This window comes from Myiozetetes cayanensis, unplaced genomic scaffold, assembly GCF_022539395.1.
Source record: "Myiozetetes cayanensis isolate MyiCay16 unplaced genomic scaffold, myiCay2020 scf5-8, whole genome shotgun sequence".
In the NCBI taxonomy this organism is placed as follows: domain Eukaryota; kingdom Metazoa; phylum Chordata; class Aves; order Passeriformes; family Tyrannidae; genus Myiozetetes; species Myiozetetes cayanensis.
This window is the reverse complement of record NW_026087742.1, coordinates 103781650-103806915: the sequence shown is the minus strand read 5'-3', so window position 1 is coordinate 103806915 and position 25266 is coordinate 103781650. Positions and strand designations below refer to the sequence as shown.

General features: G+C 41.5%; 1 protein-coding gene across 2 annotated transcripts; it reads right to left on the bottom strand.

Annotated features, from left to right (window-relative positions):
• Positions 1-281: 281 nt before the first annotated feature.
• On the bottom strand, positions 282-24150 carry ZFX (zinc finger protein X-linked). 2 transcript variants are annotated; one of them, XM_050333302.1, is made up of 8 exons: positions 24050-24150; positions 18307-18395; positions 17306-17872; positions 8316-8465; positions 7988-8131; positions 7762-7896; positions 5514-5654; positions 282-4104 (listed from the first exon to the last, which is right to left on the bottom strand). In XM_050333302.1, exons 2-8 carry the CDS (start codon positions 18365-18367, stop codon positions 2918-2920), a joined length of 2385 nt encoding a protein of 794 aa, XP_050189259.1. In that variant the 5' UTR covers positions 18368-18395; positions 24050-24150; the 3' UTR covers positions 282-2917. The 2 variants fall into 2 exon arrangements, with proteins under 2 accessions (XP_050189259.1, XP_050189260.1); XM_050333303.1 differs by lacking the exon at positions 24050-24150 and having other exon boundaries at positions 18307-22680.
• Positions 24151-25266: the final 1116 nt, after the last annotated feature.

The window sequence follows — 25266 nt, the reverse complement described above, 5'->3', positions numbered from 1 at the left end:
AGGCATTATCAGACGTTTAACAAATATCAATGCTTTAATATAAACACAGGCATTAAAATGGATTTCGAAGAGCTGCCATCCCTTTCACTGTTGCAGACTGTAAGGTAAAGGTGCTTTTCAACCACAGTGGGGACCGAGCCGCCCACACCCCAGTACTACACAAAATGCGCTGAAGGCCAGGGAGCAGAAGAGAAAGTTAAAGTGCAGTAGAGCTGCAAATGACCGTGTCCCTCAGAACAAGGCTCCGCCTCAGAACGGGCATCAAATAGACTAAACGTTCGTTAAAAGGAAAATATTTTGAATTTTATTTTTTCACGTTATTATCAAGTACACAATTACAATAATGTCACACATCCCTATATGGTTCTATGTATTTTGTTTTTTTCTTTTGTCTTTTTTACAAAGTGTACAGAGGGAAGGACGTATACAATATTTAACAGGGTATTTTCTACAGAACAATAATTTATATTATGTCCTTGTAAAAATCTGTACCTTTTTTAAACATTAAACTGAAACATCCATTTTATAGCATTTGCTAAGCAAATTATTTAAGAATTAAAACTAGCCTGTAACTAATGTCAGTACATTAACAATAACTATAATTTCATTTTCTCTTTATACAGACAAATACATTTTACAAAATCCACTTGACCAAACCCTTAATTATTTAAAAAAAAAGTTTCAACATTGTGCTTTAAAAAAAAAAAAAAAAAAGTGTGTATGATTCCAGGCTACGTAAGAGAAAGAAAATGCATAAAATTGTGTTCTTTGTCTTTCAGCTTATTTAAAAAAATAAAGTTAAAATGGCTAAAATCCTCAGCAATACTATGGGAATTTATGCAGATTTTGTACACTTTCCAGGTTTCCAGTTAGAAAATGCTTGAACATAAGAGGGGGAAAAAAATAGTCACAGGCAGGTACTTTGCAAGAAGCGAACGGGAAACCTCTGCTGGGTTTTGCTGCATCTGATTTGGCATCAGTAGGCAACGCACAGCTACGGCCATGAAGGAAATCCGCGGGCTTCAGCTTCGGGGGATTTCAAGGAAGGCACAGTGCAGCACGGCCAGGTGTTACACGCTAAAGGGTCATGGCCCGCTAGTAGCAGTATTATACAAGAGCACACTGGGCAAGTCTGGGGACACTGTCAAGCAGGCATTGAAAGAAAAAAACATCATACGACACAGATAGTGACATGGCATTTGACTGTCCTGAACTGCACACTACAGACGAGTATTTCAGCTCACAGTGAGACACGAGGGGCAGGGCTCGGTAACAAAACAAAACACAAAATGCTCAGAGGACGCACACCTGAAAGGAAACCTTTGTCCCTCTATCACCCCGAACTTGAGATCATAACTAAAATTCCTGTTTCATTTCAACTGGAAGTTCACCTGCCTAGAAACAAGAATTAACACTGGGCCAGGCTCTGAACCCTCTCCATTAGGGAATTGCTGGTTACAAATCTATCCTAATCTGGCAGGCAGCTGGGACCAAATTCTGCAATTCATCGTCAAACAGTGGCTGGGGTGGGAATCTGAGCATGGGGAGCAGGGCCAGGTCCTTAAATCTGGCATGTAATTAAATACTTTGGGTTGTTGTTAAGGTATATGACTTCATGCTTGGTACATTTATGCAGCAATTACCAAATGATGTGGCGCTACTTTATAATAGTCTTCAGGTGGCAAAATTGCATATAATAATTGTAATATTCTCCCAGCTGTTTATAAACAGATTAAAAGAACTGGGTTAATTCTGGATACTGTACTAATTAATAAACAGCAGCTGAACACAGCTACTGATGGTTCAGGAAAAACATTCAATTTAGAAACAAAACTGCTTCTATCAAAAGTTACTTTTCATATTAAGGATATCTACCTTACATCTCTACTCCTTAGAAACATGTCTGCTCTGCTCCTTTCCCCTCTTAAGCTCTCACTGTAAATATCTGCTTTCCAAAATCGAGGCACCTCTCGGTCTTAAATTTTATTCTAAAACAACTCACAATAAAAATGTGACTTGAACCACAAAATGTTTTTTAAAGAAATACCAACACACATAAAAGCATAAAGTTTGAGGTACATTTACCGGCACATACAGACAGTTGTGATCTAGTATTAACTCTGCAAATGGAACACGAGTATTTTACGTTTCCAACATTAAGACAGAAGTAAAGCGAAAAGAAAAACCAACTCATTTGTAACACACAAAACCTTTCAAAGACAAGCACAGAACAATAAATGTACTATTTGAGCATACTTTTAAATTTGCCCAAGAAAGATAAAAACCTCCCCAAACCACTTTTTAAATATTTTTCTCTCTGAAACCAGAATTAAAACACAAATATTTTTCCGCAACGAAGTGAGATTTGTAACTCCTCAAATAGAAAATAGTTAACCTGCCACAAAGTCTGTATAGTTAAAACAAGACAATCAGGTGGGCCCTAGTGCCTTTACTGTCAACACGACAATTCCCCATTTTTTACACACCTCTGACAATTTCATTGAAATGTCATATTTTTAAAATTCATGACAAAACTGCATTAACATGGACACTGTGAGTATCAACGAGGTCAGTAAGATATATATCTCTAAATAAACTATTATGGTTGAAAAATTCAGTAAGAGACAGGGTTTACTTTATTAAATGCAACTTTATTGTTGCCATCTTTTCTTCATTTATTAAACAAACTGAATAGAATTCAGAACACGCTATTGAACAAAAGGTATAAAAGTCAACTAGAAGCAATAATCCTATTTTTATACAGCAACAAATCAAATGCACAGTATTTTTTTTTTGTTGGGTTTTTTTGTTGTTTTTTTTGGGGGGTGTGATCGCAGGTGATTGGCTTTAAAATAAGCTAACTGCCTGAAGGGCAAATTTCCTTTATAATTCCAGCCATAAGTCTGTGAGAGGGACTTTAAGGCAGCCCAACATCTTTATGATGTCGCATAATGTGCTGGTTCTTCTCTGAAGGCCTTCGGAAACCTTTCTTGCAATACTCACACCGGTGAGGGTAGTCTTTTGTGTGAATGGAAATAACATGCCGTTTGAAGCCTGAGGCGTCTGTAGTGCTATACTCACAGTACTCACACTGATAAACTTTCCTGCCACTGTGTGTTTTCATGTGTTTTTTCAGCTCATTTTGCTGCCTAAAGCCCTTTCTACATCTCTTGCACCTGAAAGGAAGATCCTTTGTGTGAACTGAGAGTATGTGGCGACTCAGAATGAAGGGGTCTGCGATCTTAAAGTCACAATGTCTGCATTGGTGCAATTTTTTACCCTTGTGAGCCGCCACGTGTTTTTTCAGTTCCGAGGGCCTGTGAAAGCCTTTATCACACATATCACACTTATGAGGATAGTCTTTTGTGTGGACTGAAATTATGTGTCGTTTCAGATCACTGGAGTTTGAGCTCTTATGGTCACAATGCAAACACTGATGTGTTTTACTTTCTGGATGCATAAGCGTATGCTGCTGTAGCTCTTTGGTATCTGAAAAAGTCTGGAAACAAATATCGCACTTGAGCGGCGTTTCCTTACTGTGTTTAGTCTTTACGTGGGTTTTCAAGTTGGAGGAGTCGGCAGATCGGTACTCGCAGTACTGGCACTGGTAGGGCTTCTCACCAGTGTGGATCCGCATGTGCTTCTTGAGCTCCGACGGATGGCGAAACCCTTTGCCACACTCCACGCAAATGTGAGGAAAGTTCTTGCTGTGGACAGCTAAAAGGTGGTGACTCAGCAAGCCTTGCTCCGCTGTCTCATAGTCGCAGAATTTGCACTTGTGCATTTTATTAACTCCTTTGTCCCTGTGCACCATCTTGTGAGTGAATAAAGTTCCTGCATGAGAGAAGGTTTTCCCACACTCGTCATATTCAATAAGCTTTTCTGTTTTGTTGGTCAGCTTATGACTCTCCAAGTGGTTATGTAAACTTATTTTTTTATTCGTAGTGTAATCACAGTCTGTGCATCTGTATTTCTTCTTAGTAAGAAGGTGCTCCGGGTGGTTTTTCATGTGCCTTTTCAAGAAACCTCTAGATTTAAATTTCTTTCCACAAATCATGCAGGGGTAGACTGTCAATGGATGACCATCAGGGCCAATGATTATTGCTGAAAAACAACAAAAAAACCCTTCATCAGTATTATACAACATTACACTTCAGCAGGTGTCAAACTGCAATGTTAACAATACAATGAATCGTTAAATGAGATTGGACATCAACACTTTACAATAAACAAACTTGTTACTGGGTTAGGTAGAAGAAACTGAAGGAATTACTACTTTCATTCATTTTTATTACTAAGAGAAAGGAAATACTGTTTTTTGATGGAGACAACCAACGCATCACCCAGCTGCTCTTCGACTCAATTAATTTTCAAGAATTCTGAGTTTACACATTAAATATATCCAGAAACCAACACTGGTGCAAAGAATAGTGGCCAACTTGTTAAACTGAGTATTACCTAGTAAGCAGAACACATGATCTCCTTTGACTCCCCATAAATCTGTAGATAAAAGTTTAATCTGGCAGTTTAATCACCTACTGCTGACTACAATTCACATGTCCCCAAACTAACACCTCCTTCTTGTGCCATCTGTCCACAGTTACGAACTAAAGAGGTACCAAGCAGGACTCAATGAGAACATGTTTTACATAAAGATACCTCAGAGCTTTGGAACTTATTTGCACTCATCCATCAGCCTGATTTGTTTACCCTGAATTTGTCTAGGCATGTCAAAAAAGCTCTCTTTTCCAAAAATGTTTTATAAGGAGAGCTGACTAAGTAGTTGGAAATAGAAAAAGCCAACTTTAATTTGCCCGATTTACTGACTCAGTGCTAAACAAAACAGAACTCCTACAGTTAACTCACAATTTGGAAAGAAACTTATAGTATTAAGTCAAGGCTGTTAAAGAGAACAATTGTGTGCTTCTTTCAACTTTATCAAACCTAATAAATAACTCCAACCATAACACAGTACCAGCAGAAACCAAATAATGCCAAAGAGCACTTCTGTTCTCACAGATGCAAGAAAAGATACAGGCATGGACACCAAGGCAATTTACTTCATAATTAAAACAGAAAAGAGTATTGAAGCTATACTACCAAACATTAACATACAATGTTCAGACTTTCCAGTTATCTACTGAGCTGACGAAACGCACTGTTCTACATATTTTCAATAAAGATAAAAAGGGTTTTTAATAACCACTAAATTTCTCTAACATCACCCTTAAAGTTACATTAAACAATAAAATTGGTGTGGCAAGTTAAGTGTATAGGATTTTAACCTTTTGACACAATACTGACGTCAGCGATGGTTTACTTTAAAACGCCCATCATAATCCAAACCATGTAATTAAAATTTTTTAAAATAAAATATGCACTCATTTATAATGTAAAAGTGTTGCCAGCAAAGCAATAGCTCAAATCACTGTTTTTACATGACATTGCACATGCTATCAGCAAATACATCTGTTTATGAGTGCCAAGAGTACAGCCAGCCACCAGGTACTCACCTGTCTGATACTGCCTGGACTCAGGTCTCCTCTTTTTCTTTGGTTTTTGCTTGGCCAACCTCCCAAGTCCAGATGACTCATCTATGTGCAGAAGAGCACTTGCAGTGCCATTTCGACTTTCGATGCCATCGTTATTATTACCTACCAAGGTAAGTTAAAAAGTTACCTACCATCTCTACAGATAATTCCAGCACAAACTCTTCAATGGCAACAACGGAAATGATAAACTATTATCTGGACATTTAATGAAACCATAATATTATACAGCATGAGCTGCAAAGTGTCTCAGTACGGAACTGATGAATTATGTTTGCTATCATGAGCCTGGAAATATTGGCTTTGGTAACCTAATTTTACAGGAGTACAAAATTTACAGGAGTTAACAGTTTTCCATAACATGGAAAATTCTCCTTTAAATGCAGCATTTTTTGCATGTCTTTGGTTGCTAAGTATACCCAAAATGTTTAACATCAGTAAATAATACCATGTCACAATATTTACTGTGCCTGATTCTCTCGTCAGTCCTGAAATACATTTGTGTGTGAGCTCCCATTCACTTCTGGACATCTGAATTCACCTGACTGAAGTCTGTCACACACCAAGTTTCTGAACTGGAACTGCAATCAAAGAATCCTTCTGAACAGCCCATAAAGTGGTACACAAAGTACACTGTACTATTTGTACACCTGATGCTTTAGCGCTTAAAAATTCCTTCTAGTGGGAACAAAGAGCATGCTCAGTGTTGTGTAACAGAAAGAAGGAAGCAATCTTTGCCTCACAGAGCTTTGTGTTTAATACACAAACGGTACCACTGTATGTAAAACAAACATGAAAATTACAAGCAAATGTATCTTAGATTCGAGAAGGTATTTATTGGACATCAGTTTAACACTGGTGATTTAAGGACGTAAGTAAATTCTAATAATAAATTTTGCAGTTAAGTATTTACTTGAATCAATAAAAGGCAACAGTTCCTCATGAAAGCAAAGCACACAAATAAGACAGGAAGACTGCAATAGAAGAAAGTGAAAGATACTCAATAGTTGTTCCTTTTGTAGAGTGCAGAGAATTAATATTCATGATTAATGTAAGCAGACTGAGTCAGGCACAGGCATGTGCAGAGCCTGAAGGTTCTGATCTATACGTCAGCTCAAGTGTTGAGCAGCAAATGTGGCACCTTAAGAACAGTACAATGCTCAATTTTCTCCTCCTCCTCCTCCCAAATAACTGAATGTTTAGGCTACAGACGCTGCTTCAAGTTCACTTCTTTTCCTTTTTAATTCCCAGTCAACCTGGCATCTGACATTTCTTCTCCACTGAAACTGTGCTCACCTATGGCCAAGGTAAGGCTTTGGGTGCACTACCATCCATCCTCCAAACAACTTTTAGCACAAGTTGCTCCAAGAAATCTTGCCCTTCCTGACATATGTCCAAGATTCCAGCCCCCACTGCATTCTCAGCACTTCCCTGCCATTTAAATGTCTGCTGGCACCATCACCCCAATCCACATCATGCAGACACGTAAGTTTTGTCATTTACTTCACTATTTCTTTAGCTTTGTTTAGAAGAAGAAAGGGGTAATAAAGAAACAGTTTTAAGATTAAATTTTGGTCTTAAGTTTATAGAAGTTTTGGAAATCAGTTTGTGCACTAGTTGGTGCTCAGCTACCAACAATCAGGGAAAATGGTTCTGAATGCTGGAAACGCTCTCAAGATTGCGCTATAATTTTAAGATGTCTCCCTCCAAGTTCTTTTTGTTAATCAATTATTTCCATTAGTGCAATCACATATTTATCTGATCCTTCTAGAAAGCACTTAAATCAAGCTTAGAGGTCAGTGCTGCTTTTCACTGTTACACTGAATCTTATATATTTCCATTTGCCTTTTTTTCCCTCCACCAAATAAAAATATATTCAATTGTATTGCCAAGTCAGCTCTTGCTATGTCCTAAAACCGTGAGGGACAGATGTACTTGAGGTGCAATTTTTCAGCTGGAAGCTCATGTACTTCCCCTTTTACATCATGAAAATGTGAAGGAAAATGCCTGTTCAAATAGGAGCAAGAAGAATCCTGCCTTACAGCCTCTCCCTCTCGTTTAAATGGTCATTATGCCAAGAAACCATTCTTAAACTAAAACTTTAAAAACAAACACAAAAGCACAAATGCTCCACACTGCCCTCCAAAAAACCAATCCCTGACACTTTGCTACAGACAGTGTCACCAGGAAGAATTCCTTCAGTATTACCTACCATAAGCTGCTGCCCAAGCTATGGGCATGAAAGTTTTAATTTCGGTGTCATCAATTTGCTGCTCGTGGGCTGCTGCAGCATCTTCCTCTCCTACAATGACTTCCATATAAACCTCATCAGCTATTTCTGCAACATCTAAAAGAAAAAAAGTCAATAAAAAATTAATAGGAACACTGCACTGCTGAAAATTAAAATCCCTGCTCCCAAAGGAAAGCCACCTACTTACTTAAGTCTTCGTCTTCGTGCTGAGAATCATTTACAGTCATGTAAACCATTTTCTCCCTTGGAATACGAATACTGCTGTTTTGATCGAGTAATCCAACTGCGTGGTCATTCTCTGGCTCACTCTCCACAATGTCTACTGTGCCCCCTAATCAGGAAGACCAGAGCAAAATATTTTAATTACAGTTTGTTGAAAACCTATGCTAAACCACAAAAACCTGAAAGTTTGACACTCTTTAATATCAGACCTACAGGTCTTTAGAGAAACCACAGTCTCATCATGCAAAATTTCAAATGTCAGGTTGGAGTATTCTAAAACAAGTGTATTTTACCTAAATCGTCTTCTCCAGGATCTGCTTTGAATATATAGACCTTGATGACTTCTGGACAAATGCCATCCACTTTACAAGAGCCACTTTCTGACTCTGCTTCCATGGTAATTTCAGCAGAACCTTCATGTTCTATCTTACCAGCATCATCCACTACAAAAACAAGTTATTACAATTACCCAGTCATATGCAGACATATATGAAAGACTTTATTAATTTATTACTCAAATTTGGAAGCAGTTTAAAAAGTTGTGATAAAGAACCTACCCATAAATACTTTTTTCATATCCTTGAAAACAATACCAGTAAACACAAAAATAAATTCAAACTGTTATCTTTTAGTTATGGGAAAGTGCAAGAATGCTGCAGTGATGTGACTAGAAGCATGAGCAACACAGCAGGCAATGCTAATAAGGAATTGTGATATTCAGCAAGATAATAGTAGGACGAAAGTGCACATCAGTACTTACTCTGCAGAATAATTTCACTTATTCTCGGTTTTAATTGCTTTCTCCTTCAAAACTAATATGCTATTAATTTTTCTTTTCAAAAGCATTATCTGTTGCTCAACCCTGTCTCTAACGCAAGTGGTGCTACTGCTGCCTGTCAGACCTGGTTCCCAGCAAAGCCATGTGATTAACGCTTCTTCAGTTGCCTGGAGAGGAAACCTGAGTGGAAACTACAGGAAGAAAACCCTCATGAGAAAACTTTTCTCATGCACTCAAGAGCTGAAGGATGGAGCAGCAACCCAGCACTGCCCTGGTGCTGCAGTGCTGGTGAAGCTGTTCATGGTGCCCGTGCTGACAGGGACTTGCACTTTCTGCTGTAGCCCCAGTAACTCTCAAACTTTGTTCTCCTGCTCTCAGGAGGGCACCGACATCACGCTCCAGCCTGAACTGCTGCAACTTGCCTGGGCCTCCCACACAAACGTGGCTGAGGGCCAGCTTAACGAGGAACATGGCTCTGATCTGAGACAGACTGTACACAGGCACGAGTGTGCACACACCCCACCCATCCCACAGTATCAAGAACGGGTTTTCAAGAAAAAAATACTAAATATCCTGTCACAAAAACCAACTCCAGCATCTCAGGGCCTTTAGAGAACCTCCCCATTTTCAGAAGCCCCATAAGTTTTTCGAGTGTTAAGATTATTAAAGTACTTTTAATGTGACTGCATACTTTTAATGTGACTGCATACTTTCTTAATTAGTGACTTTATTGTTTGTAAAGTCGCTCCTGATAGGGCTCCCTCAGAGTCAAACATAACTTCAGTTCATGACAATAAGACATGAAATTTATACTAAAGGAAGTCTAAGAATTGTCCTATAAATGCTGTAGAATTCTTAACTACCATTCCTAGCACATATCAATTATTTAATAAAGTATGCTTATTTTACTAGTACTCATTAAACTACCCTCATAAATAAATCATGCCTTTACTACTCAACAACTGCAACTCTTAAATTTACTTTAATACATACTTCAAAAAAAAAAAAGCTCAAAATATTATTACTATTACTTTCCTGACATGAAATTAATAAATTAGCCTTTCAATTAGATAAACTAGGATGTGTTCTGTCTCATGTATCAAACACAACTGTACTTAAGTACAACTTCTCAAGCACCATAATTGCTCACAAAAAATACGAATAACAATAAATTATAAAGCACTACCATAAATTAGTCTTTCTCTCTCCTTTCCAAAAGAGCAGCAGAAGAAAACGTTAAATACTCCAACGTCAAGTTCATGACCGATGGGCATTTTACAGAATGCTTCAAGCAGTAAGAGCGTTTAAAAAACAACTTTGTGTCATGGGACAGCATAACGTCTTGTAGCTGAAAGCCCAAAGCATTTAAAAAGTAAAAACCTTAAGATGTTCTTTTGAATCACATTAACAATGTAGCTCCACAGTACACATATTCAATTATGAACAGACTTCCGTGACTTGTTCATCATATCCAAGAAACACCAAATGTCTCTGGAGCTCTGACAAAAAGAAAACTTGCTTTTGTTCCTCCACTACATTCATGTAGTTGCTCTCCTTTAACTTGGCCGTTTGCAGTGTCAGGCACATGTATTTGGAAGGCTTTCAAATCAGTGTACACTGACTTTACACTGCTGAAGCCAAAAGGGAAGTCTGGCACCAAGATGAAATGATGCTGGAACACATTCACAAGGAAGGAAAACTATGGCTGAAGCAAACAGAGAGAAATCAAACCTATGTGTACCATGTGAAACAGGCTGGTTCCTTCTGACCAAAGCAGTGTTTTTTACTTCCATATATATATATATATATATATATATATGGAAGTATCCATCGATAAAATTTTCCCACAACAGAAGAATTCTAAATCTGAAAAATATGCTCCCTTTATGCTTTGAAATAAGTTCTCCAAGATTCAAACTAATCTTTTAAACAATATGATTAAAAAAAATTGTTACACAATTTAGAGTTTGTTTATCCCCAAATTCCCTCTATGTTCAACAGTGTTTTAAAAATGTAACAATTGGTTTAAATATTTTTAACAGAGCCATTAAACTGTAAGGAAATTGATGTGTAGGAGGTATGAGGCCAACTTTTCTCATACAAGTGGAAAAAAATTACCACTCTTGACAGGTGGTAGTACTTACAAAACTAAAGTCCCTGAAGGGCTTGAAAAGTAGTAATATTTGCAGTATAGTGGCAAACAGGTAATAGGAAGAAAAGTAGGGTGGAAAGAAAAAGGGTAGGAAAAGAGATAAAAATCAAAGGAAGAGACAAACAAGGTGCAAGAGAACGGGTATCTATTACAGAAAGTATGATTTCCAAGGTATATTGTCCTATGGCTACGTAAGCATTTAGCTATACTGGTTCACTGATGTTCTGGCAGCATCTATGAAATTTGATTTCTATTTAACACTTTCCCCATGTTTCTGCATTCTGCACATATCTCAGTCTCACAATCAGAGAAAATGATATTCATAAATACATGACTGATCAGTGTTTGAAGTTGGAATTCTGATGATGTTTGAATTTTTCATTCAAATTCAGAGCCCATCAAGGAATTCCACAAATACCATGCATGGTGGATACTCTCACATTGCTTCTCTTTGATAATACCTCCCACCCCCTCCCTCCCCCCAAAAAAGCCCAAATTACTTAAAAGTAGTAGTTAAGCTTCTAAGAGACAGTTTCCTTTCAAGTAGAGCCACTGGGCATTACTAAACTAATCACAAGTCACATGCTAGAAAAACGTTCAGGCCAGCATTACTGCAGTGCTGTCATACCTTGTGCCTCCATTTTGATATGATCTGAACACTAAACACTTTAAGCATCTGATTTTTACCCCTCTAGTACCTGGTAGCTTTACTTCAGCAAACAAGTAGATTCAGACTAATTTTCAGAGTTTAAAAAAAGAGAAAAATTACTAGACACAACATTATTTCATGTGAACTGCAAGAATGCAGTCTGTGGTTAGTTTGCCAACATTCTTCACAGACTTCACTGATTAGAGCAGCCTGCTCTTTGCATACTATGAGCTGCAAAAAACAAATAAATAAATATGTGATTCTCCAATGTTGCAACAATTGCTTCCATATAAAGATAATGCTAGAATTGTTATTAAAAGCACAAAGAGATGAGAAGGGTGTCCCACAACATGAAAGATGTGGCATATTTAAAGCCTGTGTAGTTAACATTTACACTACAAGGAAATCAACAAAAAGAAACCAACAGATAGAAGAAGGAATAAAGCAAAGAAATAAAAGACACAGACAACATTTACAACAGTCTCTGTTTAACATGTGTCCTATCATGATGACAGCATTTATCTCCTAGCAAATATAACATTTAATTAAAAAAATCATACAATAAACTAGAACATCCAAGGAAAAATTATCTCCTGTATCTTTACTCTTCTACTAAAATATGTCCAATGGTATGTTTGGGACGGGAACAAGCTGCTATGCATTGATAATAAAAATCATATTTAAAACCCCATTGAGGCCAGTTTTCCAACACAGAAGCACAAATGCCAGGCCAAGATGCTGCATTTGCTTAAATGTTACATCTGTCTTTCAACCATGACACACATGCTTTCCCAAGAAGTTGGGGTTAGTTTTTTTATATCAAATATTTGATGGATCAGCAGATACAGGCGTTGTACCCCTGCAGTGTTTCACTCCTAACTAAAAAATGCAAATACAACTGCCTTTATTTTTAATGGATTTCATAATAGTTTACATTTATTCTTTCCTACCATTTCTCCTCTACATGGGATTAATGAGGACAATAAAAGGATTGTAAAAGATAAAATTCACTTAACTACAAAGAAAACTTCCACCTTTTTCAAGTACACACTGCTAATTGCTGAAAACCACACTGTAACAAGTCTTAACATCAATCTAACCAGTATAAGAGATCTTAAAAATGTATCAATGGAGCAATTAGACAAGAAATCCTCTATTTTGTCAGCATGCATGTTTCCAAATGGTTCTCCTGGCTGCTAAAAAAATGTGCATCATGTGATACTTGCCTGCTTATAAAATAAACAACTCTATTTAAGCATTCTTAATGAAAAAGGCCATTACTAACTATTTTCCTAAATAGATTAAAAGCACTCCTTATTCCCCTGACTTTCTTCAGTTATCTGTGATAGAAACATTTTACTTCTACTGCACTTGACAGCAGACAATTCCTAGTCCACTGAAGAAGTTATTTTTACTGCCCAATTAGTTCTTGAACAGCAAAGCTGGTTTCCTAATCTGTAAGGAAACAAGAATCTGCTCTATTTTGATTTTAACCCACTGCCATTACACATGAGCACCTGTATATTCTGTGTGTCTGTCCCCCCAAGGTAGTGACCTAGCAGAGGAGTAACTCCTGAGCTCCAAACTGGGATCTAACACTTGTTCTTGTCCTGCTCTCCCCAGGACACAAATCAGACTGAGCTCTGAGGCATCAATCAGCCCAAGGCAATTCTTACTGCCATCACCTCTCGTGGTGACCTCCTGAGCAGCCCGAGCTTCAACAGCTGTTGGTGCCATTCCAGTGGTCAGACAGAAGCATGGAAGCAAGTTCTTCCTCAGGGAGAGAAAAATGTAATTTCACCTTTAAGAACCTCCAGGGAAAACGAGGGAGGTACTTATGCTAAAAAAAACAAATAAAAAGCATTTTGTTTTCTAGACTAGAAGTCGACTGGATGGCCCTAATGAAAGCATGAACTTTATGGCTTTGCTCATCAGATGCACTGCTTTCTAAAACATCCAACTAGGACCAAAAGAAAGATAGGTTACACTCAGACCTAGGAAGAGATGCAATCATTCTCTCTCAGTGAGTTACCCTGGGTTCTGACTCCTGTAATGAAAAGTGTTAATTCAGATAGAACAAACAAGCAACATGTCTAACTCAGAGAAAAGTAAGGATATAGATGGATGGACCTAACATATCTCCTGCATTTGCAAGTATTTAACTTCTTAAAACTGCAGCTTAAACTTTGTGAGGCTGCCCCACTCTTCACTCTCTCCAGACTCCCCTTGTCAGACCTTTGTGCCTCACTAATTTTATTGCAGTATGAGTGTATCAGGGTAAAACTTTTTGTCTTATGGAATAAGTTAATGCCAGAGGATGTGTCTGTCTTTGCCAATCTGAATAAAATCAAACAAAGAAAAATCTGTTTCCACCTTATGGCCAGGTGCAAGGAACTACTTTCCTTGGTTAGTAAATGCAGGATGTTTTGTTTTGACATACACTAATTATCTCAGTTACTGTTTCACTTATGGAGAAACAATTTTCCAAGCTACCAAATAATTAGTACCAATGTGAGTCACAGTACAATTTATACTTTCCTGACCTAAGTCATGAACTGGCTTGTTACGGAACATGTAAAAGAAAAAAAAAAAAAAAAAAAAAAGGGAAAAAAAAAAAAAAAAGATTTATCAAATCTCCTTGAATCTTTTTCAAGCTACTAACCAGCAGCAGTTTGCATTTGTTAAAAGAATATCTCATTCTGCTCTGCTGTAGGTGCCCCAAATCTACCATGGAACAAAAATTAATCTTGAGGGCAAAGTATCCAAGAAAAAAAAGTACATCAAAAGGTAACTGATGACATAAAGCTGTGCCAAAAAAAAAAAATCTTGGAAATTAAAAAAAGCAAAGGCATATCAATGCCAAAGCTAAATTAAATCTAAATGGGAAAAGAAATATTAAAATTGTGAGCTTATTGAGGCAAAGTCACAGAATGAAACCCCACAGGGACTGTAATCTTCGAAAAGACAAACCAGTCTGAAACCAAGAAAGAAAGCAGAAACACAACATTTTAAAAAAAAAAGGCAGTCATTTCAAATCAGAATATCAAAATATCAGGTAGATATTTTCAGGATAAAGCTAAGCAAATTATCTTAAGAAAATATATGTAGACTCAATTCTTTAGGAACAAAAATGGAAATGCTGAAAAAGAGCCACAAGATAGGAAAAAGATAGCAAAAAGATTTTGCCAACAGCTTCCACTAAAGAATACAGACTGAGAAACACTACAACAGAAAGAACACAGAGTGTCATCCCTGCTTTCCAAGTGCCTGTCTAAAAGACAGGCAAAGGCATTCCGACAAACACAGTCTAGCTCCCAGATCTGGGAAGCAGCAACATTTGGCTACTGTAATGGTAGACAAGATTACATTCCAACATCTGCCCCTGCACTTCAGGGAGCTTTGCCAGGATCAAACACAAATTTACAGGTTAGGATGAAAAAAATCCAAAACTAAGCTGAGATGTTACTACCTTTTAAAAATCACTTGCTACTGAGTTCAGCTGAAGAACTGAGGCAGGGAACAGATCAGTGAACACATCCACTGCCGATGCAAAACAAAAAATTCAAATAATGTTTCCGATACAACAAAGAGACTGCTTGGCAAGACAGCCTTTACTTGATGGAAAAGAACTAGACTCTGCCTTCACAACCAGAAGAACTTGTTATGCAGGCTTTAAACACAGTAGGTGGTAGTAGGGAACTTCCCTTTAAAATGAACTGTTAGAACATACTTTAGATTTTAAACACAAACAGAAAGGATGCATGCTTTGTAGCATAACGATTGTTTTAAATGCTGGCTTATTCAAGGTTCTGAATCTAAACAAAGTACATTGCAAGACTATCAAGAGACATTTAATAATACACAAAACAGGAAACTACAGAACTACATGACTGAAAACTGAGAGTACCCCAGCACAACTGAACAATTGCATTCCTGTGTTTCTTGCCAGTCACCACCTGTTGACAACTGGCACATCTAAGACTTCTCAGCTAGGCTGGGATCATCCAGTGCAGCCTCTACCACGACAGGCTGTCCTCCTTCAGCCACTGCCAGTGTCGAACAGGACACACATCCACCCACCCCCCTCACTTGCATTTACACAGACTCGGTTTGCCAAGTGCTGCCATGAGGCCTCGCTCTGCAGGAGGAACCTGCACAGAAAAGGAGAGCAGAGACAGGAGCAACAGCACCTTAAAGGGCTACAGTCAGGGATAAGGAACAGGTAAGAATCACCACCAGTCAGGCCCCAATTATCCATGGGTGGATTATCCAGTTTGTTGTCTAACTATGCTGCAAGTGCAAGAAGCATTTGAGCTGCTTTTCATCTGATCTAACTTGTGTCCAGCACCCAGAAAGTTGTTTATCTGTAGCACACTTGGCAGAGTGCATTTAACAGTTTGGATCAGTACCATTTCGGAGAGCAGCACCACTGACCTATTTCACTTCAGTACAATCCTGAAGCTTAATTTTACAAGATTTTATGTTATCCATACTTTGCACTATCCCATTTAATTGTTTTCCCAGATAATAGAGAATTAACTGTACCTCATATAAACTCAAAACATGGCTGCACAAGGTTACTCAAGGAACTCAAGGGATGATAAATTAAGAAATGCAGTGATCCTAGGTAAGGAGAAGCAACATTAAAATCCGTAAGTAGAGAATATTAAAACAAGTTATTATACATTTCAAAATGTCCAAAAGTAAAGAAGGAAAAAAAGGGGAAAAAAGGAAAAAAAAGAAAAAAAGCTAACTGAAGCAGAGCACGAAGCACACCTCATCAATGGAGCCATTTAATGCCAGACAAAATTGAAGTGCCTGAAATGGCAATTAAACAAACCAGCCTAACAAGGCTCTCCTATTCCTACAATAAGTAAATGTTCAGCAGTGACACCCTGATGTTCCTAGGTACTGCACTGAGTAATCACTATAATAAGTAACAGAGTAAGCTCTAGTTCACACAGATGGATATCCTCAGTAGAAAAAGGATTGATGATATGCCCTGTTTTTCTCCACCCTCTACTTAAGTCTTTTGAAATACGATTCAAATGGATTGTGCCACTGTTCCTAAGGGAGATTAAGATATTCATAGTTGCTTTTGAGCTATGAGCAGCAGTAGCTACTCTGTGTTAGCTGCATGCCTCTGCCCTTTGCTTGATCAAGAGAAGAAAACACATCCTAACAGCAAACAGAAACATACTGCTGTCTGTATTTAACAATAAATGAGGTGTGAGGATTGGGGACTTAGCAAAAAAACAAGACAAGGATAACAAATTGTCATTTGGACTTCAAAAAATCAGAGTTTTTAGTCTTTCTTTTCCATTAGATATTTTGTTTACTTAATGTCTTGGCAATCATCTTAGCAAGCTGCACATACATTCACTTTCAAATACTGTCATTTGAATTTTCTTCCAGTTCTTTTAAAGTATATGGCATTTATTTTACTGGAATTCTTACTCTTGTTCTTGTGCTATACATTGCTAGAGAGATAATTTATAATCGGACACGTATTTGCCAGTATTTCTCTCCATTAGCTTCACCAGAACTTTTAGCTGGTACATGTTCCTAAACCTCCCCCTGCCATGAGAGAGATCTGCATTTCAATTAAAAATACAGAAAATCTGGTTTGGGAACTGTCTTAAGCCCTCAAGCACCACCCAGGTCCATATCACAAGAATTTTGACGTCTTTATCCAAACACTTACAGGAAATCATAAGGTAATCATCACAGTTGCCCTTCTCATCTTGATGTTCCACAGGGATTCCATTGGCATCGATCACTGCCTCTGATGCACAATCTGCCACCAAGACTTCCTCAGAAACAACATCTGTTCCCAGGGTATCGGTGACAATATCTGCTTCTTCGACGTTATCGTGAACTACATGTTCTACATGTCCAACTTCAGGGACATGCATTGACTCGCTTGTCAGCACATGCTCTGGTATAGACATTGTTTCTGCTGTTATGTCAGAAGCTAAAACATCATCTGGGACAGTGCAGTGAGCCAAAGAAACCTCTTCGGCTACGTCTGTGTCCAGCACTTGTTCAGGAATAATGACAGTTTCAGATACATCTGGCTCCTCCATGATATCTGGGCACTGAACATCCTCGATAACAACATCCTCAATGACATCCTGGATTACTACAGAGTCTGGATCATCGGGAACAAAATTATGCACAGTTATATCTGAGTCGACTACATCTGAAACAAATACTGTTTCCTGTACTTCCACAACAATCTGATCTCCATCCATATGTGCTGCATCAGCTCCTGAAAAACATAATTAAAATAGCAGTTAAGTTGAAAAGCTGTCTCAAGTGAGGTGGTTGATAACTGAAATTACTTCTGTTTCACTTCAACTTTTACACTACACTGTAATTTAGTAAAACAGGCATGATAGCATGTGAGCAATTAAGATAGGCAGAAACATGGGATAAGGCAAGTAAAAAGTAGATGCTAACATTATTAAGATGTACAAGGTTTTCTCTCCTGGAAAAGATCTGCAATTTTTAGACTCTCCCCCAATACCCAAACAACTATTACTTGACTGAAAGAACAGTAGCTCATTCAGACTGCTCCGAGTAATAAAAACAACTATACAAAAGCATTGATGCAGCACAGCACTTTTAGGCAAAGACAAAATAAACAACAGTCAATTGCATCCAATTCGAACACTCTTATCTACATATTATCTCCTGACAGACCTGTTGGATCAAAAAATGCATTTGGCTCATGTGGCTGCAATTCAAGCCCATCTTCATCCATGGCCTTTAACTCTCATCAGTCACAGTGTCTGTAGAAGGTAAAGAAAAAAGGTTATTTAACTTGCATTAGGCAAAGTTGCCTCTCCCTGTGCACTGAAATGCTGAAATTCTAGGTGCACGAAAATTAACATACAGCTCCTCATGACTTTCAGATGAACCAGATTTCACTTGGGGTCCCTCTGTTTGGGATTCCAGCATTACTACTCTAGAACACCAAACACCCAGGGGAGTGTGAGATCCCACACTCTATGTCCATTTCTCAAAACCCCACAGTTTCACAAACTCAAAAGCTGCTCATAACAAAATGTGAAAATATGATTTCCTTATCATCTTCTAAAGAAAAAAGAAATTAAGACAAAGCCTAGACAAGTTCACACTCAAATCCTTGTTGGATGGTGGGAAATACAGCATTGGCAAATCAATAAGGCTCGATAAAGTAAGTTAAACATAGAAAGCTAATAACCTGAAATGCACATTGGTTTTGATGTCTCTATGTTCACACCTGGGCAGTCATGAGGAGTTCACTCTTATGTCACTTCAGGAATTGAAATCATCAATGTAAACTGCTTCCAGAGCATATCATCATACCCAGATCTGTGAATATTTTCAAAATACTTTCCCAAAGACTAAGCATTTATTTGCAGTTGTCTTCAAAAGTATCACCAATTCTCAAAAATCTCAAATTGTCAAGTTCTACCAAGCTTTTTGAACAGGATGTCAACATTTCTTCAATGCATAATAACTTATTTCAATCTTCTTAACAAAAGAACCAAATAAGACCACTAAGTTAAAATACTTACTAAGATGTGAAACTGCAATCTAAATTTTGCTGCTTACTTTTCTGCATTATAATTAAAATCAGGCAAGCCCAGTTAGGTAAAATGCAATCTAACATAAACTTATGCTACTCCCTTGCACTGAGTCCAACCAGTTTTATAAGTGTGGAGCCAGCAAAAGCCAACTGAATGTTGCTGCATATTTCTGCACAAGTGGAAGATGTGATTTTCCTTCCTCCAAACATTTTTCACAGTGACAGGCAAAAGTCATCCCATTTTTGTGATATTATCACAAAAGACAGAGAAAACGTTAAGATTCTACACAAGGCTTCCATAAGAACCATAACTTTTCCAAATTACATCAACTAACATAAAGACATTCATTAAGTTTTTATAGGGAAACTGCTATCCAAAGGAAAAAATTAACTAATTCAAAACACAAACATAAACCCTTAATCTACAGCAAGTATTTTCTAAACTTCCCCATTTCTTAGCTCAACTTTTCTCAACTCTTCATCTCTAGAATTCTCCCTTGGGGTGTTGTCCAGATTCTGGTGCAGTCACACAGGCCTTGTCCCTTACACAAACAGAGAGAAATATAGCCAGACACTGAGCTGGAGGAAAGCAGAGGCAGACTAAAAATATTCCAAGGGCTCCTTGTATTTGTGTGATGCTTAGCTGGAAGGCCTCTGTATTTTAAAGACAGCTGTGCTAACAAATCATTGTAGTAGTATCCAGCTGGACAGATATCACCTCCCAATAATTCTGACTGTCAAGCGTTTCTGTCAGAAGCACCCACTGTTAACAGGAACAGCTCTTCACGTGGGTACTTTTTTTCAGAATCAAGAGCAAAAAAGAAATGCTTCTCAACCTTAGATGTAAGAAATAGCTGGACTGATGGCAATCAACCTCTGCCACACCACAGAACCAAGAAGAGAATAACAAAGTTTCATACAGTCATTTTAGCAAGATTTATACCCTAATTGGCTTCCTTCCATCTATTCAGTATACACCCAGCCAGTCTACTATGAATGTCCTTCCTATTCATCTTGTTATATTTCCTGTGTTGTCTTCACTGTTTAGTTTCTTCTTTTCTGTTGCTTCTTCTCCAATTTCTCATGGGCCTGCACCTATATTACATTCATTACCTACTCACCTGCTCATTTCATGCCACCAGCATGAAACTAAAGCACATTCCCATAATTCACACAAACCTTTGCTACTCATCAATTTGTAGCCAAGACTGTATCAGCAATCGGAAGGAGGTTTTTTTGTAGGAGGCAGAGGGGACTAAGGGTTGGCTGAAATAAACTGCCTCTCTCCTCAGGCAACACACACATGGAACCCTCTGTCCCAGTCTCTGGGAAGAGTCAAGACACCCTTTGTGCCTGTGCTTTTCAGGACTGTATTATCACACACTTCAGCCTCTGATCAGCTGCGACCCAACCAGCCTGAAGAGTCAGTTCACCACTGGCTACTGGAAGAACTGGCATTCGTTTTCTCCGCTTCCTGCTTTCATCACCCACCTGACCATCGCTCCACCACAAATTCCTGCTTCTTATGATTCATGCATGTACTTTCTCTATTCTGTCCTCTCCCCAGATTCCTCACTGTCTCTGTAAGAGAAGTGCTCCTTCATCGTCCTTCTGTCTATCCTCTTCACCCAGGAGATAAGGAAGCTTCCACCACTACTTCCCAGCTTCCCAAATGTGCCCACTGACACCATCTCTTCCCTGCTATTCCCTCTGCTGCCTGGTGGTGTTCAGGATGGTGCAGTTTCACCAGCAGTGAAAACACAGCAGACTCTTCACCCGCACACTGTGTAACTCTGGGACCTCTTCTGCACCAGCCAGGTCTCATCTACAGTGGCACAATGTGCTCAAAACCAAACCTCTGCCTCCACACAAACTGAAGATGCCTCCTGAGCACATGGACTTTCCAGTCTGAGTCTTAAAAAGGTCACAAACATTTGCTTTTGTGCTTTTTCCAAAGAAGAAGAAAAAACTTCAATGCTTTCACTCAGTGAGTCTCTCACTAAATTAGGTTTCTCATAATGTGCTTTTGCACCCAGACTCAACCAACAAATTAATGTACACAAATTCTTACACTTGTGCTGGGCCATAAAGGCTTTAAAAGAGCTCCACAAGGGCACAGGCCCCAAACCCACAGAAATTTGCTGTGGGAAGAAGACCAGAAGAGGATGCAGGCACTTAAAACAGGAATTAACTGAACTATCTAAAATAGTAAAGGTGCCCAAATCAAAACCTGTAGTCCCAAAGGCATCAAGTAATTCATCCACGGTTGAGGTAAAAAAAAAAACCAGAAAAAAAATCCCGAAATCACTTCAGGGTTGAAGTATTCTAACCAGGAGACGAAAAAATACTGTTTCTTCCTGCTTGCTCTTCTTCTGACCAGAGGGTGAGCACAGGGGCACACAAGACACATCCACACAAAGGAAGGAATACCAACTGCACCTCTGTGACACAAGAAATACCAGGGCTGCTTCTTGCAAGCACCACAGCGAAGAAGAACATCTTCAAATTCCTTGGCAAGCACCCTAAGCTCTGTGGTTAAGGCTAAGAAGCAATTCCAGCAGTTGATTTCAAGAAGGATGGAAACTCCTCTCAGTTCTTTCAAAACATTCTGACGCTTACCTCAGGAGCAGTTTCTGGCATCGAAGCCGACAGAATCAATTTTTCAGTTCGATTTGGGAACCCAAACTCTCAAAGATAAGCAGGTGCCCAGCCATGTCCCTCCACTTAAGTGCCTCTCAGCTATGTGTCTCTTTCTGGAAATGCTCTTCTACCACTACAGCAAAAAAAGCCAAGGCACCCCGAATCAGGTTTTATGCCTCTGAAAAGAACTAAACATCTCCATCTTTTACTTGGTTTGGGTCCATGCCAGCTTCACACTGATCAAGAATTGATACAACTCTGAAATACAATTAATTCTGTCCATAAAGTTATTTTTTTACCAACTGATTTTTACCTGTTTACTCAGAGACTTGGCTGGTTTTGGCATTATGGAAGCCAAGGCAACATTTCCAAGTGGAAATTACATATTAATGGCAGAAATTGTATTAATATATTAGCAATAAAATAACTTTCCAAAATAAAAATTATCATGAGAACAATCAGTCAAGAAAAGCAATGCAGACAGTGCAGTAGTCCTGCCCCACTACAGATCTTTGACTCAACAGATCTAACATGGTATTGAAGATGAAACAAAAAGAAACAGACGAGCTGTCAGGTTTTAAAGAGGGAGCAACTTTAAAAATAGAGTTCCTTAGAAGAAAGAGCTTTAATATTCCACAGAAACTGTCAGTTTCTCTGCTCTCACCGAAAAATAATAATAAAAAAAAAAGAAAATGGGAAAAAAGGAAAAAGAGAAAAAGGGGAAACTTCAGAAATGCCACCCTTATAAGAAAGAAATAAGACACAACGTAGTCCTTTGCCTACTCCCAATTTGCAATAAGGCCACAAACCAGATATCCACGCAGCTAAACCCTGACCCTTCCCAGAGAAATCAAGGCATAAACAGCAGAATTGCCCACGTGCAAGTGCTGGCCCCTACCCACCCTGGGATGACTGAGTGCACAGCCATAGCCACGCTCCCGTCGTGCCTCGCTGCATCCCATTAAAAACTGCGGCACGCCTGGCATGTCCCAACTGGGTCAGAGCCCCGGGACAGCCGGGGCTCCCAGGCAGCTCCGGGCTCAGCCCACGCCGCTGCAGTGCCACAGCTCTCCTCAGGTGACCCACGGGTGGGCAGCGCAGGGCGCACACAACTCACACGCTCTGCGTCGCACACACACCGAAGGCGGAAAAAATTACACTCCTACAGTGCCTAATGCCCGTCTTGAAAATAAACCCCGTTGTTATCATTAGGTGTATAAATGGAAGAATAAAAACGATGTTACAAATGTGACAGTGTGATCATTCGGCTGTTTATTTCTTGATGCATCCGCCTCAGTTTTGGCAGGAGGATCAGTGCTGTCTGCGCTGCAATTCCGTAAAAAAAAAAAAAAGACAACCAACTCAAGTATTTTCCCTCTTTGTTGCAGTTCAGTGGTGGGGCATTTGCAGGAACGGGCTAAAGAAACGGGTTTTATCCAGGTTTCACAGGGATGTTGTGCGTCAGATTCTTAACGAACCCTAAATTAGAGAAATAATCGATCCCAAGCGCACCTTTGAACCAGCACCAAGGGGGATCTCAAGGGGAATGGGGGGCTCCTCGCGGGGCGGGTGGGCGAAGGAAGCTGCGGGCGAGCTCCCGGCGCCGCCGAGCCAGCGCTGCCAGAGCTGCCGCCCGGGAGCAGAAGGAGGAGATGGCGGGGCAGGAGGGGACCCAGCCGGCAGCCCCAGCACAGGGACCCGCCGCGGGCCGCAACGCGCCGCGCTCCGCTGCGCCTGGCAGTGTGGCAGCGGGAGGCGGGAGGCAGGGAGGGTGTGGAGGCTGCGGGCGGTCCCTGCCGGAGCTCCGGGGCTCCCCCGCCCCGCCCGACCCAGCCCGGCCCGGCCCGCGCGGGGCCCCGGCTGTGCGAGCGATTAATTCAAGATGGCGCCGGCGCCCTCCACAACCCCCCCCTCGCGCGCCGCCATTTTGTCCCCTCCTCCAGACACCTCCGAACCCCCCCCGGCCGGGCCCGGGGCCCCGCACCGGCCCCGCTCGCACCCCCCCGGGCCCGCAGCCACCCACCTCCGCTCCGCGCTCCTCACGCCGCCCCCTCCGCCGCCCCGGGCCGCGCCGGGAGTGCGGGACCCGCCGGCGCGGAGCCCGCGGCCCGCTCCTGTGGCGGAGCCCTGGCGCGGCCTAGCTGCGGCCTCCTCGCGGCCTGCGCCGCGGCCTGCGCGGGCAGGGGGAGGCCTGGGCCGGGCGGGCGCCGGGGCCCGGCCCGTGGCTCTTACCGTGCGGGTGGCGGGCGGCGGCGCTCGCTCGGCGCGGCTTCTCTCAGCGCGACTGGGCCGAGCGCGGCGGCGGCGGCGGCGGCTGCGGCGGGGCGGGCGGGCGGGCGGGAGGAGGAGGGGCCGAGCTCGGAGCTGAGTGGAAGCGGCCAAGCTCCCCGGGCCGGGCCCGCCGTCAGCACGTCACGTCACTGCCCGAGAGAGCCCAGGAGCAGGCGGAAGGGGCGCGCCGCCGCCGCCGCCTCGGGCCGCCCGCCCGCCCGCGGGGGCCGGGGCGGCCGGGCGGGCCGGGGCCTGTGTGCGGGGCGGGCGAGGCGGCGGTCGGGGCGGCGGGGCGGGGGCGGCGCGGCGGCGCTCGGTCCCGCGGCTCCTCCTGCCGCCGCCTCCGCCGCGGCTCGGCCGCGCTGCGCCGCCCGGGGCTCGGCGTGCGCCCCCCGGAGCGCGGCGGTGCCCCGGGACCCCCGCCCCGCCCGGACCCTCCATGCTGGGCCAGCCCCCGCGCTCCGCCAGGCCCCGGCCCGGCCCGGCCCCGTCGTGCGGACGGGGGGCTCCGCGGCACCGCCGCGGGCTTGGGCTCGGGGCTGCGTAGCGGGGAGCGGGTTGTTCGGGTGCGGGCTTTTAGGGTGCAGGTTTTTAGGGTGCGGGAGCTCCGCGCTGGGGCGGACGCGGGCCGAGGGCCGCGGGTTGCGCGGCCTCGGGTCACCCCGGCGCGGGGCGCGGCCGCCGGCGGGAATTGCTGGGAACAAGAAGGGCAGCGGGGCGCGGTGTTGGACCCCCGGCCCCCGCGCAGAACGGGGCCCCTCCACGCGTGGCGGGACGGTGCTGGCACTCACATAACAGCATTAGCAGGGCGGGGGGGGGGTTGCATTTTGCGGGCCGTAGAAAATTGGAAATTATGTGTCGAAACCCAAGCCCTGCCTAGAGGTGTTTTCTCATCCTTGCCACTAAAGTTAATCAAAATTAATTTCATTTTCTTTTGAGGAAAGAGCTGCTGTTCATCCATGAAAGATGCATCCTAAAGTTTTCGAGGCATTAGAAATTACGTACCATGAGTAACCTCATGGAGATGAGGAGGTACCTTCAAATTGGTTGGTGTTCTTTTGTAATTTTGGGGTCAGGGCTCAAGGAGGCTTCCTCGAGAGGCATTCTTAACATTTAAGTAAACTGGAAGGAAGTTGGCTGTTGCGCTTATCAAATGATGCAAATGTGACTTATCAGGC

Excerpts from the sequence above, each read along its gene's own strand:
- ZFX (XM_050333302.1), bottom strand. The coding sequence starts at position 18,367 with ATGGATGAAGATGGGCTTGAATTGCAGCCACATGAGCCAAATGCATTT. Across the intron at positions 8,466-17,305 it reads TGATTACCTTATGATTTCCT|TGGATGATGCTGGTAAGATA; the intron begins GTAAGTGTTTGG and ends TTGTTTTTGTAG. Across the intron at positions 8,132-8,315 it reads TCCTGGAGAAGACGATTTAG|GGGGCACAGTAGACATTGTG; the intron begins GTAAAATACACT and ends CTTCCTGATTAG.